General features: G+C 47.8%; 2 protein-coding genes across 2 annotated transcripts; one reads left to right on the top strand and one right to left on the bottom strand.

Moving 5' to 3' along the window:
* Positions 1-2720: 2720 nt before the first annotated feature.
* On the top strand, positions 2721-4948 carry LOC119354543 (myb-like protein X). The gene is made up of 2 exons (XM_037621261.1): positions 2721-3003; positions 3501-4948. Exon 2 carries the CDS (start codon positions 3548-3550, stop codon positions 4766-4768), a length of 1221 nt encoding a protein of 406 aa, XP_037477158.1. The 5' UTR covers positions 2721-3003; positions 3501-3547; the 3' UTR covers positions 4769-4948.
* A 1217-nt stretch (positions 4949-6165) lies between these two features.
* Positions 6166-16386, bottom strand: LOC119354542 (indole-3-acetaldehyde oxidase-like). Its single transcript, XM_037621260.1, has 10 exons — positions 15948-16386; positions 14075-15841; positions 12058-12317; positions 11696-11905; positions 9325-9543; positions 7758-8723; positions 7480-7572; positions 7251-7349; positions 6758-6947; positions 6166-6577 (listed from the first exon to the last, which is right to left on the bottom strand). The coding sequence occupies exons 1-10, from the start codon at positions 16105-16107 to the stop codon at positions 6360-6362; spliced, it is 4182 nt and encodes a 1393-aa protein (XP_037477157.1). The 5' UTR covers positions 16108-16386; the 3' UTR covers positions 6166-6359.
* Between the last annotated feature and the right edge of the window lie 1340 nt (positions 16387-17726).

Here is a 17726-nt window from a genome sequence, read left to right as displayed (position 1 = left end):
CCCCCACACAGTCGTAACGGTCGACGCATCGCGGAAGTCTTGGGTGGAGTAGAAACCGACGAGGTTGCTCAAGCAAGGCGGTAGCCCTTTGTGCCGTTTGTCGATGTAGCCGAGAACGTATGTGGTGGAGCCGTGGTTGAGGTAGCCATGCGAAGAATGACGTGGTCGATGTCAAGTCGGGGTAGTCGGTGTCGAGGAAGTCGCCGTGGAGCCGCGGGCGCAAGGGGGCGCCGAGTTAGCATGGGCGCAGTGGTGTCGAAGTAGTGGTGCGCCGGATAAAGATGTTGTTGACGACGCGTCGCGACGGGTTTGCCAAGCCCGGGGACACGTCGTGGACAAAGACACGCACCGGTGTTGCCAGCACCGGGCATGCGTAGACGGACGAAGACGAAGTTGATGAAGCGTCGCACCAAGCTTGCCAGGCCCGGGGACACGTCGTGGACGAAGGCACGCATCGGTGTTGCCAGCACCGAGCATGCGTAGACGAGGGACCTGCACGAGCTGTACGCCATGTCGAAGAAGTCGGAGGGGCCAATAGAGAAGAACTCGACGACGGTTGCGGCGCCAATCGGCGCGGGGCCAATGTCACCCGCGGTTGTCGGAGTAGATGAAGTGGTCGGGGTAGATGACGGCGACGCTGGCGACGGGCTGGTGTTGGACGAAGACGAATGACGTGGACGGGCGGCGGCTACGGGGGTAGCCGCGGCGGCGACCAAAGTAGAGCGGCGGCGGCGGCCTGACGGTGGCGGCGACGGCTAGGTTAGGAGCGCGGCGGCGGTGCTCGAAGTAGGCGAGGAGAACCCAACAGCGTGACGAAGACCTGCGCGGATGATGGTGTTCCCGCGCCAAGGGAGGCGGCGCGACGCATACCATGAGAAGTCGACGCGCAGGGACGGCGGTGGCCCGTGGGCCGCGACGCTACGACCCGAAGGGGCGATGCAGCGGCGGCGGGTAGGTCAGGGCGACGGCGGAAGACCTCGGGGCGGTCGTAGGGACCGCGAGCCGCGGCGCTCCAGCCCGAAGAGGCAGTGCAGCGGCGGAGTGCAGGTCGGTGCAACCACGGGGACGACCTTGGGACGGCGGCGTGGACCGCGTGGCACGCTCGCTATGGCCCGACGGGACGACGCAGCGGCGACGCGAGGGTCGGTACAGCCACGGGGACGGCTTGGAGCGGACGGCCCCGGGGCGGCGGGGGACCGCGGGCCGCGGCACTACGGTCTGAACGAGCGACGCAGCGGTGACGCGGGTCGGTGCAGCCGGGAGAAGAACCACGGGGCGACGTCGCTGCGGCCTGATGAGGCGACGTAGCGGCAGCCTGTTGCTTGATCGATAAAGGGACGCGCTAAACTCGAGACCGTCTTCACGAGGCCTGCGGAGGCGCGCGCAACCGACGGGCCAGGTCGGTCGCACGACGTGGATGAAGCGGATCGCGGTTGCGGGCGGGTGATCAATCCGATTGCGTGCGAGGTCGGGGACGCCGCTCGGTGGAGATGGGGTGACGGCGGAGTCCGAAATGGACTTGGCGACGATGGACGGCGTGGGACGACGTGCGAACGAGCACGTCAGCAACGGTACCCGGGCCACCAAAGTAACGCCGGCGCCAGGGCAGTGAGGCCTGAGCGACCAATGGAGCAGCGGCGCCCGAGCTCAAGGCAGCTGACGGGCCTGATGCAACCAGGGACGAGGCCGGCGAGGCAACCCGCAGTGCCGCCATGCAGACACGGCGGAGACGGGTGGCGTGGATCAATTGGCAAGCCGACGCGCAAGCGGGGGTTATGATTGGCCGCCGCATGGCGCGAGGCTGCCGGATATAGGCGATGCAGGTGTCCCGGTCGGAGCAGGGCGGTGACGACCGGCACAGGACGACGGGCGAGCCGGCGCGCGGACGACAGCCTTGAGGGATCGCCTGTCGCGCGAGGCCACCGGGTCGGTGAAGTAACCAGTCGGTCGCGCCGGTGTCGGAGTAGAGGCACAAGATGTCAATGGCGGTGGCGGACGACGCAAACTGATCAAGCAAAGATCGAAAAACCAAAAAGAAAACGTCGATCAAAATGACCGATGAGAGAACGAAAAAACCCGGAATGAGGGTTGAGAAAAAAAGACTCTTTAGGGCAGCCGACCAACACGGTCGACGGACGAACCCTAGGTACGAGCGGCGCGCGGCCCCTGGCGGCGGTCATGGAGGCCGACCGCCCTGAGGGCGGCACACAAGTGCATAAGCGGCGGCGGCTAGGGTTTAGAATTGACTTGCAATAGATATCATGTTAGAAGGAAGAGAGAATTGATGAAATAGTTGTTGTATTGCTTGAGCCTCATGGGCATATATAGAAGTACAATCATATACTTGAAGTATAAGACAAGTCAGAACAAATTCCAATCTATCTTGTCTTTCTTAATAAACGTTATACTCAGCATTTATAAGTCACCCTTTTTACGTGGGTCCTATCACCTTTACATAAAAAACAAAATAAAAAAATATAATCAGATGACTTATAAATCAGATGACAACTAAACCAACGTGACTTATAAATTACTGGTTTTAAGTCACCTGACTTATAAGTCAAGTGACTTATTAAAACCAAACAGGGGTCAGGCCTTAACATGTTCACACTTGTCATGTCTGAGAAGGGCAAAGTGAGTGCCGACGTCGGCCACGCGGCCACCACGCCGCACCCGCGCGTCGCTTTCCCTTGTACCAGCGCCCGGGACGCGGCTGATCTCCACTTCCCTTCTTATTTCTTCTTCTTCTTCCCCTTGTGTGCTTCTCTTCTCTAACCTCACCCGCTCCTGCTCCCCTCGAATCTGAGCTGACCCACTCTACTCCACCACTCAGCAAGCTGTACCCACGAGAGCGCGCGACCACGCATACCGTCGGTAGCCCACTCTGCTGCGCGACCTCCGAAACGAAGCGCCAGATTTGATTACCTCGCCGTCCGAGGAGGTCGCAGCTCGACCGGCGCCGGGCACAACCTGATTGGATCGGATCCGTGGACCTTGGCATAGGTCATTTTCTTTATCTTGTTCTTTCTACCTCCAACCAAGCTTATGCGGATCTTAGAGGAAATTTATCATCATTAGCTCTCGGGTATTACTATCATGTTATCGTGTCAGTTCTATGTGGTTCCCCTAATGTGTGCATGTATCAGCCTTGCGATCTTGGTGCACAAGTTAGCTGTACTTAATTTATATATTTTCACTCTGTCTAGTTTCTACTCTCCAGTAGGAGTATATGACAGTACAGTTCGTCAGCTAGTTGCTCCGTTTTTGCCTTTCCCTTCATATAAGTATAGTATATATTTCCTAGTATATTCTAGCGTTGCATTTTATGCTGATTGGAATGTGTCTATGTAGCCTATGGTTCGTCAACCCTGTGGCTTTGGTTCCATTTGCTCATCCCTGAAATCACCGATAGCCTTGGCGCAGTTGTTGGTTGAACAGACTATATGATTCTCCATCATGTAGCGAATTGAATTGATAGTGACAGAACGTTGTAAATGCAGGTCATTCTGGTTCTTGGAGGTTATTGCTAGCCCATCTCGAATTAGATATGGAGGTAGAGAAGAAGTCGAAGGATGAGTTACATCTCAAGATTAAGAGTAAGGACAAGTCCTCGGTGAATGAGGAGGACGAGAAGGAGATCGAGATAGAAATCGACGCCAAGGTTGTGGAGAAGGAAGAGGTGTCCAGTGATGGTTCAAAGTCTGCAGGCAAAGTTAAGGAAACCAAAAAAGAAGGGAAAAACAAGTCAGAGAAGCATGTAGATGAACATGAAGACGATCAGAAGGCGAGTAAGAAGAAGGAAAATAAGGCAGAGAAACATGAAGATGGTAAGAAGGAAAAGAAGTTAGAGAAGCATGAAGATGACGGGAAGACTAGTAAGAAGGATAAGAAGGAGAAGGATGAGAAAAAGAAAGAAGATGGCGAAGGATCAGAAAAGGAGAAGGCCAAGAAAGGGAAAGATAAGAAGAGCGAGAGCAAAGAGAAGGATAAAATTAGCGTCAAGGAGACTGGAGCTGATGCAGATGACAGTAGCCCCAAGAACAAAAAGAAGGATAAGGACAAGGCAAAGAAGAAGGATGAAAGCGATGAAAAACAAGAGAAAGACAAAGAGAAGGAGGAACATGAGAACAAGAAGAAGCATGTAGAAGTGGGTCAGGCAAGAGAAGTCAAGCTACAAGATAATGAGTCGGCGAAGAAAGAAACTGATGCTTCTGAAGAGAAGAAGGATGGCACGGACAAAGCAAAGGATAAAAGAAAGAGAGACAGTGCGAAGAAGCAAGATGAACATAAGGAAATCGGTGACAAGGACGAACAAGGTAACAAGAAAGATACAGAGAAGAAGGACAAGAAGAAAGATAAAACCGACAAGAAGGGGGAAGGCAAGAAGAAGGATGGCGATGATGAGAAGGAAGAAGGTAAGAAGGACAAAGAAGCGAAGGAGAAGAAGAAAGATAAGACCGACAAGGAAGAAACTAAGAAGAAAAAGAAGGATGGTGAGGATGGGGAGGAAGAAGGTAAGAAGAAAGACAAAGAGAAGAAGAAAGACAAGGGCGGCAAGGAGAAGACCGACGATCCAGCAAAGCTTAAGAAGAAGCTGGAGAAGATCGACGCAAAGTTACAAGACCTACATGCTGAAAAGGAAGACATCCTAAGGCAGCTGAAGGAGCTCGAAGAGGGAATGACCACTGAAGAGAAGAAGCCTGTACAGATAGTGGAAGCGAGTGGCAAGGCCAAGTCCAAGGAAGATGATCTTGTTACTGCACCCTGATCTTCTGGAAATCTTTGACTTGTTGACACTTGCTGTGATCTTATGGTTGTAACGCGAATAATTTCTGATCTGGGTACGTGCACACGTTTCTGTGTGCGGTACAGAACTCTCTCTATATACATATACAGCTTGAGTGTAACAATATAAACGCCCAGAAAAATAAAACGAACCCATTGAACATGTTTGCTCCCCTGGTCCTTTCGTTATGCATCTGCTAACATGTTCTTTGTAGCTGGAATTCCGCTGCATATCTCTACCCGGTGGTAGTGCAGTCGGACTCGGCTGAAGCTCTTTCAGTTCTATCTAGCAATGGTCTCATAAGATCAGCGTATGGTCAGTTAATCCTGGAGATCAAGGAGTTGATGAGTAGGAGGGAGAATAGTGTTGCAGATCGGTTGGCCAATTATAGCCGCACCGAGAGAACCACAGCTATGTGAGTACACTCGATTCCACCTTGTATTGAGGATTTGTGGCCTCTTAATTGTAGCACTGTGACAGTGCAATAAAAACTCCCTTCTCCCCGGTAAAAAGAAGAAAAAAGAAAAGAAAAGAAAATGAAAGCTCTGGTCTTCACTGATTGACCCAGCAGCGACACTTGCGTCAGTATATATCTTGTACTCTCTACCTATGTTCTGCGCTTTATACCTTACTAATGAGACCTGGCATTGTGATGAATTTTCTTTTTCTTTCTTTCTTGACCATCACAGGTTGAATTATATGATGTATGCACCTCCTAGCATCATGATTTTTTCTATTATCTCGTTGCGCTCTATCAGTCTCAATAAAATTATACCCCCTCTGTTCCTAAATAAAATTATAGTCCCTCTGTTCCTAAATATAAGATGTTTTGGCAGTTCAATTTCAACTATCTCAATAAAATTATACTCCCTCTGTTCCTAAATAAAATTAGTCCCTCTTTTCCTAAATATAAGATGTTTTGGCAGTTCAATTTCAACTACCAAAACATCTTATATTTAAGAACGGAGCATCCACGGATGGTAAACCGAAAGACTACATTTTAACCTTGCTTTTTCTGAAAAAAAACATTATCAAACTATGAATCACATTACATTACATTACACAAATAGGGAGGTCCCATGACCATGTCTCATTATGCTCCAAGTATACATCTTCCATTTGTTTACTCTCATCGTTTTGCCTATTTGAGTCACAAATACCGTGTATCCATCCATCAGTCTAGTACTCCCTCCGTTTCTAAATATTTGTCTTTCTAGAGATTTCAACAAGTGACTACATACGGAGCAAAATCAATGAATCTACACTCTAAAATATGTCTATAACTTTATATACATTCGTATGTGATAGTCCATTTGAAATCTCTAAAAAGACAAATATTTAGGAACAGAGGAAGTACAAAACGTTACCTAAGAACTATGTACTGTAAGTCCGTGCCTGAATGAAATTATCGAACAAATGTGGCACAACCAAACAAAATTCTGTTATAGTCGAATTGTACATGCGTTAACAAATGGATCAGTACCTTCTAGTATGCCCAGAGTACTATGCAAGAAGTATACCTTATAATGCTATCATTATAATTTACTTTGCCAAATGTGAAATTCGTCTGTATTTATTTGGAACCCACTAGAGTTTCCAAATACTTCTCCACATTGTCCAAGCCACACAGCTCCTTCACCACAGGCATGATTGCCGGAACTTCCAACTCAAAGAACGAAGGTGAAGACGGTCCAGACCCACAACAGTGGAGTTCCTTCCTTGCTGCGGCAATTGCATCCCTTGTTGCGCAGTGAACTGAAGCTGCAAGGAGCAAAGGCGGCTCCCCAGATGCTGTGACAAACACCAAGTCAACAAGGCAAAAGATAAATAAATCATAAACGATCTCTACCAAATGTTCTTTTTTTTTTTAACTTAATACCATCTTATCCCTGCTAGGAGCCTAGAAAGCAAAATACAACTATCCGTTTGTTATATGCCCATAGATGTCACAACAGGGGAGAAACCGAATACCTTTTGAAGACAGCACTCTCTTCTTGTGGAATCCACTGTTGCGCAGCTCAACATTAAACTGTTTAGGGATGGTGTCCACGGTTGGGATCTTGTATGTCCAAGTCCCGTCCGAGACAACCAGCCCATCCGTATTGGTCACATATTCCTCACTCATGAAATAACCAATTCCCTGAACAAAGGCCCCTTCCACCTGAAGTGCCATAATAGGACAGCAACAAAAGATATTAAAACACCATTAATGCAAATCAACATCAGAATGAAATGGGTTTCTATGTCCATCTCTGTGGACTTAAAGAAATGAGCAATCAATGCACTAGACAGTAAACCAATACTAGAAGATAGCATAAAACACAAATAATGTAGGTCTGTAGCATCCCATGAAACTACATTGTAATTAATTGATGACCTGCTACCTGAAATGACTCGAAGATGCATCTTTGGAAAGTTAACAAATATACACAGGTTAGAGTAGAGTGAGACAAATTATACCCACCTGCCCCATGTCCACAGCAGGATTTAAGCTCTGGCCACAGTCATATATAAGATCACTGCGCAAAACTGTAGTTGCTCCCGTGAGAAGATCAATCTCTGCCTGTAAATTCCCGCTATGAATATCTTAATGTATGCAAAGGCGTGTGTATTTCAAATTTGTACATCTATAGCAGCAGCTTACTGGCATATCTGAAACTAAACAACTAAAGTAAACTAAGTTGTAAGGATACCTCACTAGCAGCAGCTCCGTAGTTTAGGTATGAACCAGAAGCCCCAGGAATGTAATATTCTCTTGCTGACAAATCCACACCAGCCATTTTTGCCTGCACAACGGAACGTCGCGACACCTTAAGGTCATTGACTACATTACTGAGTAATGTAATTGGGCACACATAACTATAGAAGCCAATGATGCACAAATTTCTACGTATGACTAATTTTTGTGAGAACAACACAATAACATCCTGATAATAGTTGCTATTAACTGAAGTTATCATCTTATCAATACCTGTGAAATTAGTCCATCCCATGAAACTTTGCCATGCTTTTCTTGCAATTGCTCCTTGAGTGATTTCAGCCTGTCAACCATGATATTGCAGGCAAGTCGAACTGCTTCACAGCTGCATTCTGATGTGGTACTCCCTGTGGTCCACCCTCCCTGTACCACACTTAACGTGTCTGCTTGAATAACTCGTACTCTTTCCAACAGGTCTTGGCTTCGATCAGCCCACAACTGTCCAAGACCAAATGCTGCCATCTGCTTCACTTTTGTCCAAAGTCCCTGGCCTAACTCAATGCCTCCAACTTCAACAACAATGGATCCATCGTTAAGAATAGACACCTTTCCAGGTGTCGGTCGAGATAACACTTTATGCACTATCGGAACAAAAGAAAGTCCCCTCTTTTTCCACTGGCTGGTTTTGTTAAAGGTCTGGATTATTTCTGAACGATATTGGTAATTTGCTGATGCAGTCAACTGATTACAGATAGAGGGAAGTGTATACCCCAAGGCATTTTCCAGACACTCACTGTGAAACAAAGCAAGGCTCTCCACTGTGTGAATATTTCTCTGCCTTACCAAATTAGCATCAGTAGAGAGAACTGACGCGACATGCTCAATAATAGCTTCAGCAACATAAGAACCTTGCACTTCTCCAGGGCCCCGCATTGCAGACCGTGTTGAAATGTTTGTTTTGCAAATCTTTGCATCATATGAAAAGGTACCCCAATTATATTTCTTCAGTGCCTCTATGAAATTATGAGGAATAATTGGGCTAATGTCCATGGTCATTCCTGCATTTATGAACAAATCTACATGCAATCCTGTGACCTTCCCATCTGATTTGAATCCTATCGAATAGCATATTTTCATGGGATGCCGACCTCCAGTCATTATCATGTCAGTCTTGCGATCAAGATACATTCGAACAGGACGACGCAACTTAAATGCTGCAAGTGCACAGGCCGCCGCCACCTATAATTAACATACATATAATAAGTGTTCCGTTCTTTATGTAATTCAATAAACTGTTAAACAAAACTGCAGATTAAAAGGCTCGTGAAGCACCGAACTTAACAATGTTTAAATGAGTATGGTCTTCAAGTTTTTAGCACTTTAGCAGCAAGACTGCAGCCACCCCTGCCTCCTCCTATATGTAGCACTTGAAAACTTCACATGAAGTATGTCATTAAGAAAATGGCTAGATCAGAGTGAATCTTGTTAAAAGAGACAATTCGGCTTCAATATTCAGTGTAACAATGTCACAAGAGGAAACAATACGCTTTTAGTTGTGTTACAGCTGAAGCAATCTGTATGTTATGCTTATAAGGTGAAGATATGTGCAGATGTTCTATGTTCTTATTTGGGTGCGAGGATACTCAAAATTTCAGGATCACAGCGTCTGCATTTTAAAGCACAACTGATAGTTGGTAAACACAGCAGAGTTGAACATGCAACAGCACTTAGCTGATTTACCATTTGTACTTCACAGAAAGTGCTAAGCATAATCTGACAAAAATAAGACATGGTCTGCAGCATTTCAAAAGCTGTAAGAAATGATGGTATCGACACTTACTGGTAATGATCTAACAGCTTTTCCTCCGAAGCCACCACCAACTCTTCTAGTGATAACACGAACATTGTGACAAGGTAAACCGAGGCATGTTGCAATGTTATTTTGTGCTGCCTCAGGGCACTGACTTGAGCTATACACTACCATGCAATTATCCTCATCAGGTATGGCTAGAGCAGTTTGTGTTTCCATGTAAAAGTAATACTGTGAGTTAAGCTTCACCTGCACCAAGTGTTTGTAGCACAATGCGACAATATCAAAGATATATAAAGAATAACCGAATCTTATAAAAAGATAGTCCCTCCGATCCAAAAAAAGTGTCGTGGTTTTAGTGCAAATTTGAACTAAAACCAGGACACTTCTTTTTATCAGAGGGAGTACATAAGAAAGGACTAACCACCTATCAGGGGGGTGGGGGGTGATATGTCAATTGTTCAATAATTGTGGGGCTCGAGATTGAAAGGTTAGACAAGGAAACAACCCACAAGTAGGGAGACACAAATCAGAGGAAAAGGGAACATAAAAGGGAGGCACACTTGCAACATCCATTTAATGTAAACTACTCTAGGGGCACTAAAACTCCGCCTATGTTGTCTCAACATATCCGGTCCCAAGCCCGGGTAAAGGAGGAGGGTTGTGATAGGCTTGGCGAGCCAACGTAAAAACTCAGCCACTCTTATGGAGATGAAACCCAAAAGATTTCCGTTGGGGCGTAACCCTCTCAGCGACGCGCCACATCGGAACCCGGGTGTGGTGGCTCACCAAAGAACTAGCTATGGACAGGGGTGCGTGGAAGCTTGCTATCCATGTGCCAGAGCCATGAGTTGGTCGCGAGATCTTATGGGTTTCACCTCTAGCCTACCCCAACTTGTTTGGGACTAAAGGTTTTGTTGTTGTTGTTGTTGTACTCTAGGGGCACTAAGGGTGATTCAGCATTGCAGCAATAAATAATCTTTACTATATCTTTTACTATTAAAGGGGAGCTGGTGTCTGTATATAGGTTGGTGAAGCCTCCCCTTTTGTCTTGGTTTATTCCCCACCGATCCCCCTTCCACCGATCTTCCCCCTTACTGATAGTCTTGTCATTTTCCATGCACACCGATTTGTTTCCTTATCCATACCCCAGAGACGTTTCCGTTTTTACCATGCTTCCTTTTTTTTACAGTGGTTACCGTGTTTCCTTTGGTAAGTGTTCCCTCTTAACATTTGTCTTCGCATGTCTCCCATCCCCCCCGCATGTCTCTGCTGAGAATAAACCAGGATGCGATCCAATATTTCCACGTCTCTAAAAAAAAGCTATTTCCTCTTCCTACCCACAACTCCCACTTTATGCATGCTAATCGGGGACATCCTCATTGTCTGTTTAAGCCTTGCACAATGCAAGATGCTTAGGAAGATGCTTAGTAAAATAAATCGAGTTTTTCTCAAGCATCAGTGCTTATCTCTACAGGAGGGGTGCCTAATTAAGCGTCTACCCTCTACAAATAAGCACCGGTGCTCAAGAAAAACGGGTTTATTTTTCTAAGCACCTCGCATTGTACAAGGCCTTACAAACCACCATGCCAGCAGACCTGCATGAGGTTTCGCAGCCCAGCGGTTACATCAGAAGCTGGGGGATCTCACCACTGCCACGGCTGCCACGGGTAGCAGCGACACACGGGAGGCGTGGCCACGGCTTGAGCGGCTGCGCAGGGGGTACGCGCACGAGGCGGGAAACCTGCGGCATCCATACACCTATGAGGTACAACTGCAAGGCGGGCCAGGGCACGTGCCGAGGTCGCGTGCGTCGCCAACGAGGAGCACAAGGCCGCATAGCTTCCGCCGCGCAGATCAGGTCTGCCAAGCGCCGAGCCTTCAAGCTCCGTTGCCGCCAGACCGTCGTTGAAGCTGTATATGCTGATAATCTTAGGCAAGCTTTCATCAGGTACTTGTATGAAACAACCCTTTATAATCAATGGTGATTGTGCATATTTAATAGCTATTCCGTAGCAATGCACAAGTACTTAGCTACTCTCTCGATTCACTATTATAAGATGTTCTCACTTTTTTCTAAATCGGATGCATGTAGACATGTTTCAGTGTGTTTGTTCACTCATTTCAGTCCATATGTAGTCCATATTGAAATATCCAGAACATCTTATAATAGTGAACAGGTGTAGTAAATATCAAATTACGAGTTCATCACTCTTCATGGGCCAAACACCTACCAGTCTGCCACAGAACCATCTCATATAACAGGTGTACATGCGACCAATGAATACTAATGTTAGCCCAAGCTGAAACTCTTTACCTGACATAAGAATCAGTTCATCCACAGACTTTGGATGGGTATCAAAAAGATTCAACTTAGCATTAAAAATTATATGAGGTGTACCTCAGCTGAGTAGATCTTCTGATCGGCTTCTTCCATCCCTTTGGAAAAATCACCAACATTTTGCAGAAGAAGAAATGGTGGGGTTTCAAAATAACTGCATCTTCTAACTGCCTCCTCTATCGATAAAACTGGGCTATCCAAAGTTTCTGTGCTGTAGTTGACTACAGCTCGTTTGGCAGCTATATTGGCAAAATTTCGTGTTTCTGCAACCTAAAAATGCTAAAATCTTCAGTAATAGCTGGATTTAACGTTAACTCATGTTGTCAGAAATATAAACTTCATTAAAGGATACATATTTTTTCTTTTTGTTGAAAACTGTTGCAGATTTCTTCAAATCCAAACCATCAGAGCAAAAGCCATACCACGATACCAAGAGGTTCCCCAGCACACTGAGTAAGTGGATCGCCAAACAGAGGTTCAGGTCCAAATATAGTGTTGGCCCCAAAATTGCCACCCCCCTTTGGAATATCCTTAACAGTGATAACTGCCACAGTTTTCAGCTGCTCGAGAGAAGGGTCGAGCTCTATGCTATTCACATGAGCTAAAGGCTTTGTACTATATACAAATGCTCCATAAAGGCAGCCCTCTGGAGAAGGGATGTCATCCACATATACAGCCTCACCTATACATAATGTTTCTGTTATCAGCACTACAGTATACTTTATGCAAGATGAGAGTATGTAACTTCCACTGATTAAAATAGACACATAAATAAACTTGAAAGAAATGTTAAGAAAGGAATCATCAATGTATAGATAAGATGGAAGAAAGGAAGATAAACCATGTCAGTAAACAACACTAGCAAGAAAAACAACATGCTGCATAAAACAACTGCTAAGTTATCTATATAAATAGGGAAAGGTATATTTTTTGTCCCTAAACTCTCTCGAAAGTATAGAAATGGCCCCTCAACTCCAAAACCGGCAAACCTTAGTCCCTCAACTCTTCAAACCGGCATAGTTTAGTCCCTTCATGCGCCAAAAGCGGTTTGCATGCTGACACCACATGGTTTTGACCCGTCACCTGTGTGGCAATCTTTTTCCTTCCCATTTTAACTCAGCTGAGCATGAGCAACAGGAGAATGAGGTAGGCATGTATCTTGTGTGGCTCATGGCATCAGGAACATGTGCATACAAAGCTAGCACATACAGAACAGTGCCAATGCCACTCACTCAGGCAGCTTTGCTAGAGCGAGCCGTTCAACACTAGGCCAATTTTTTAAATTTTTTTGACAAGTCGACGAATTGCATCGGCACAAGCAAGACGAGCCTGGCCAACACAACCGGTGGCGAACCGCAATGGCAGCCAGTGGCCACGAGCAAGCGGCGAAGCTGCGGCACCATGCTGCAGGCGTGTGCAAGTGCAAGTGGGCTCTCCCCTCTGTGACGCGCATGAACACAACCGCGTGCAACACATGCCTCAACATTGCGACATCAGGATCTCAATCCTGCTGGCGCGCCCGTGCCTCGTCGAGTTCGACCGCGATAGCGCTTGACATCCTCGCTTTGTCGTTGTCGTCCACGCCGAAAGCTACTCGGCGGAACGGCCTGCGCTAACAGCAAGCAGGGGTGCCCAGGACAGGTGCACGAGGCGGAGGTGTGCTGCGACAGGGGCGCTCTGTGCCGCTGAGCCAGACTCCGGTGACCACCACGTCGGCGTCCCAAAGGGAGGAGAAGACATGCACCCGGCATTGCCATGGACCATGATGCCACCCGAGGGACCTCCCACAGTGACGCCAAGACGGTGCGATTGCCCCCAGCTCCGAGCATGGAAACCACGTGTGCTGGAGGAGGAAGAGCGCCAGACGACCTGGGGCAACACATGTTTGTGATATAGGCTCAGGGCGACGCAGAGACATCATCGGCACCGTCGCCAGCAATGGCGGAGGCATACCATGAGCACGAGGATGGTAACACGAGCAGCACTTCGCCGTGTTAGGAGCTCGCCTACGCCAAGGCCAATCTGCTGCGTGTTTCCCTGCTGCTAGCGAGCCTCGTAGTGCCACAGCTCCCCGGCTGTCTGCACCCTTTGCGTGCACCGCCGTGAGCCACACAAGCTTCACGTCTACCTCCTTCTCCTATTGCTCAGTGTGCGCCCACTGCTCGACGAAATGTCCAGCTGAGTTACAATGAGAAGGAAGAAGAAGGCTGCCACATAGGTGACGACCGGTCAAAACCATGCCAAGTCAGCATGAAAACCGCTTTTGCGTGTGAAGGGACTAATCTGGTTTGAGAAGTTAAGGGACTAATATTTGCCTGTTTTAGAGTTGGGGGACCATTTCTATACTTTCGAGAGAATTCAGGGACGAAAAATATACTTTTCCCTTACCTAAGTTCAAGATTACCAATGGCTACAACAAGAAATATGTGAAGCTCGTACCAGAGGCTTGGAGTTCTGCTCCAACTTTCTTCGCTGGTATGCCAACTGGGAGATAATCTTTACTGATTTCAACTATCTGCTTGCAAGATTCAAGTATGTGGTCATTGTTATGCAGACCAGATTTCACACTATTGGTCTCCTTAAGTGACAAGTCAATATCTGCACTGGGTGGACAATTTGGATTTCCATTGGTATCAGAAGCAGCATGGCCATTTAGACGAGCTGATCTTGCAGGCTTCACATTTCGTTTGGTCATTGGGTAAAGAAAAGTAAACAGAAAGGCAACTGCCAAGCTTGACCTGTAAGCAGAATGTGTTGTGCCTTCTTTTGGAACAATGCTTTTCTTAAGAACGGTGCATGCTTCAAGCAGGACTGATGCACTAATGGGTTTACCAACTAAGTACTTCTCAACGTCTCTACCCCTGATAGCATGTCGGGTTCCAAATGCACCAAAAGCTAAATTTAGTTTTTCCAGTATTAAGCTTCCTGAACTTTCATCAGAGGAGATTTGAGCAAAGAAAGCGCAGTTAAGGTAAGCAACTGCATTTCCAAGAGGGCGCAGAGCAGCTCGGTATGTCTCAAATAGCAGTGAACTTTCTGTCTTATCTCCTGTCATATTTACAGCCCCAGCACTTGATGAGACATTGTCAGGAGTACAATGAGGAACAGAAATGCTTAACAGTAGTGTCTTGTAATCACATGGTGGCATTTCCAGGAACTCATCCAACGTGACATTCAATTTTCCTGATGATACCTGGATGCACACTGACGAACCAGCAGCAAGAAGAATAGTTGCAATATCAGAGGGAAATTCGTCCCTTTGAGCCATCACCAAATTTCCACCCAAGGTTGCCGTGTTCCGAACATAATGAGAGGACACCTTTTCCATGTGATCAGCAATCTTACCAAAGATGACATCCTTGCAGTCATCACCTTCTCGTCTTAAAATCTCAATAACCCGAGAGATCGATGTTGCAGCTCCAATTTGAACACCCTCGGAATCCTTGGATACTGAATTCAACTCTGGGATGTCTCTCAAGTCAATGTACCTATCATACACCTCTGCCTCCCTGTAAACACCAGAAGAGGTGTTGCCTGCGACCACCTTTGTGCCACTTCCATCGACTGAATCGGAAGCTATCAGCCTGTAGTACTCCTCCACACTCCGAGGTCGATGCCAAGAGCTCTCGCTTCCCGCCATTACCGTAGCCGACATACACTTATCAATCCTCAGAGAGGCTCTGATCTCAGCCTTGAGAAATTCTGGGAAAGCACCAATGCTCCCCTCCTTGTACGGTGGCAATTTGTCGACATGAGCGTCTCCCTTTTTCCAGAAGGAGTTGAGACCAAGGTCCTCCAAATCGACGTCTGCCGCGAAGCTCTTGCAGGCGTCGGCAATGGGGCGGTACCCCGTGCAGCGGCACAGGTTACCCACGACAGCGCGCTCCGCGTCAGCCGACGTGAGCCTCGAGAACCCCTCCCGCGGAGGCGGACCGGACCCCTTGCCCTCTGCGCCGGCTAGCGCGGCGGCGAGGGACATGCATATCCCGGGCGTGCAGAAGCCGCACTGCGAGGCGTGGAAGCCCGCGAATCGCGCGTGCACGGCGTGGAGCCCGTCGCGGCTGTTCCCGAGGCCCTCGGTGGTGGTGACCGCGCAGTGGTGGAGCCCGTGCACAAGGGTCAGGCACGAGCTCACGGCGGCGTGCGAGACCTGGTCGGCCGCCGCGTCGTACGTGGAGAGCAGCACTACGCACGCGCCGCACCCACCTGCAACCAAGTCCGAATGAAAACCCGCATTAACCTCGAATGGCGACGGCGACGGCCTCTGCCTAGGAGGAGAGGGAGGGGGTAAGTGCAAAGTGGTAGTGCGCACCTTCGCCGCAGCCGAGCTTGGGGCCGGTGAAGCGGGTGCGGGTGCGGATGAAGTCGAGGAGGGTGGCGCCCGGGTCGTCGCCACCGCGGAGCTCGAAGCGCTGGCCGTTGACGGCAAAGACCGCCGCGGACGGCGGCGGCTGCGGCGTCGAGGAAGCCATCGCGCGGAGGCGAAAAGGGGGGAGAGATTTGCGTGCCGGAATCCGATTCCCATGTGCTCGATCTCCTTATCTTAGTGAGCCTTCCACCCTTCCGTGTCGCAGTCTCGTCACTGTCTGCCTCGGCTGCGAGAGCTCGCGAAATTCCAAACAGAGAACAACCGACGGTGACACGCGAGAGCATGTGTCGCCTCCCCCGACCCCGGCGGCGTTGGTGGAGAGACGTGTCGTAGCAGCTGCAGGTGGGGCCAACGAATACGATGGACGGCGCATGGGGTGGAGTTGTTTGGGATCACTTGATTGACTGAATGAATATTTTAACTGCAATAACACGTGAGGGACGGCGTCACGGCGAAGACGAAGCGGGTGTCCCGGTGCACGCGCGGTGGTTTCGACCATGCTCCGGCCGGACGTGGATCCTCTGACTTTACAATCCCTGCCATACCCTGCCTTTGTGTCACTGACAGGTGGGCCCCATGCTCCGTAGGACCCATGTGTCAGTGACTCAAAGGTAGGCTTGGCCACGGCAGGGGATCCTCGTCCGCTCCGGCCGGACGAGTCTTGCCTGCTCCCGTCCCGTGCTCCTATCCGTGCTCATTATCGATCGAACGGCTGGCCCAGTTTTCCTCCCCCACATCCCTTTTCTCGCCCAAAAAAAGGGAATCGACGTATTTCCGTTTCTCTCTCTCTCTCATGTAATACTCGCAACTGATTCTGGAGGGAAAATGTCCGCCAATCTAACTATTTTGCGCGCCAACTTAGAAACCGAGGTATGAGCCAAACCCTCACAAACGCTATATCCTAAATCACAGGCGGAAGGATATTTGCAATCTGGAGCCTGACTGCATCCAACGAACAAATTTCAGGCAGATAGCAAAGTCTGCAAATATCAAGCCATTCGAGGTTTAAACAAAGGAAATTATTGCCCCGTATGGCTTCTTCAAGCAGTGATCATGGGAACCATGAACACGTCAATGGATCTCCAGGACCAGAAGTAAGAAATCTGACTCATATTCTTCTTGATCTCTTTTCAATGTTCTTGTCCTTCTTGTCGAACTGGTTACTTACTTTCTCCTGCTGACAAACAAATCAAAAATACTGATCATGATTGTGTAAGATCTATGCAAATCTGATTTCAACATTTGTACAACCATGTAGGAACAAAAGGAATAGCAGTTTTTCACAACTTAGTCAGGTCGTTCATGCTATTTCAACCTTATATATACAAGAATCTGTTATTCACGGCCTGCCGTACATAATAAAATCCGATGTCTAATTGTTGTTTTATCCATAATCAATATTAGTCTCACAAAATCAACATTATGATCTTTTACAGATGATTTAGATTCAAATAGTTGTACAACAATTTAGTTTACAAGTAGTATTCCAGTAGTGTGGCCATGTAGACACAAATGTAGTATGATTATGAGGACTGAATGGTTAGACTACAAAACTGCGACATGAATTGATTACTTGTGTCAAGGGCAACTAAAAGGTAATCTGTTTGTGAACCGTTTTTGAAAAATCTAACTGTCAACCATATGAGTATTAACTAAAGTGAATACTGACTCATATAGGATGTGCATGAAACTGCTCCTAGCAATGCAACAGATTGCATCGAT

This window comes from Triticum dicoccoides, chromosome 2A (genome assembly GCF_002162155.2).
Source record: "Triticum dicoccoides isolate Atlit2015 ecotype Zavitan chromosome 2A, WEW_v2.0, whole genome shotgun sequence".
Taxonomy (NCBI): Eukaryota; Viridiplantae; Streptophyta; class Magnoliopsida; order Poales; family Poaceae; genus Triticum; species Triticum dicoccoides.
This window is presented reverse-complemented; position numbering and strand designations above follow the sequence as displayed.

Bases quoted from the DNA above. Each gene is read 5' to 3' on its own strand.
- LOC119354543 (XM_037621261.1), top strand. From the start codon at position 3,548: ATGGAGGTAGAGAAGAAGTCGAAGGATGAGTTACATCTCAAGATTAAG.
- LOC119354542 (XM_037621260.1), bottom strand. From the start codon at position 16,107: ATGGCTTCCTCGACGCCGCAGCCGCCGCCGTCCGCGGCGGTCTTTGCC. The intron at 12,318-14,074 runs GTACGAGCTTCA...CATTATGTATAG, and splicing joins AGCAGAACTCCAAGCCTCTG to GTGAGGCTGTATATGTGGAT. The intron at 8,724-9,324 runs GTAAGTGTCGAT...TGTTAATTATAG, and splicing joins AAGCTGTTAGATCATTACCA to GTGGCGGCGGCCTGTGCACT.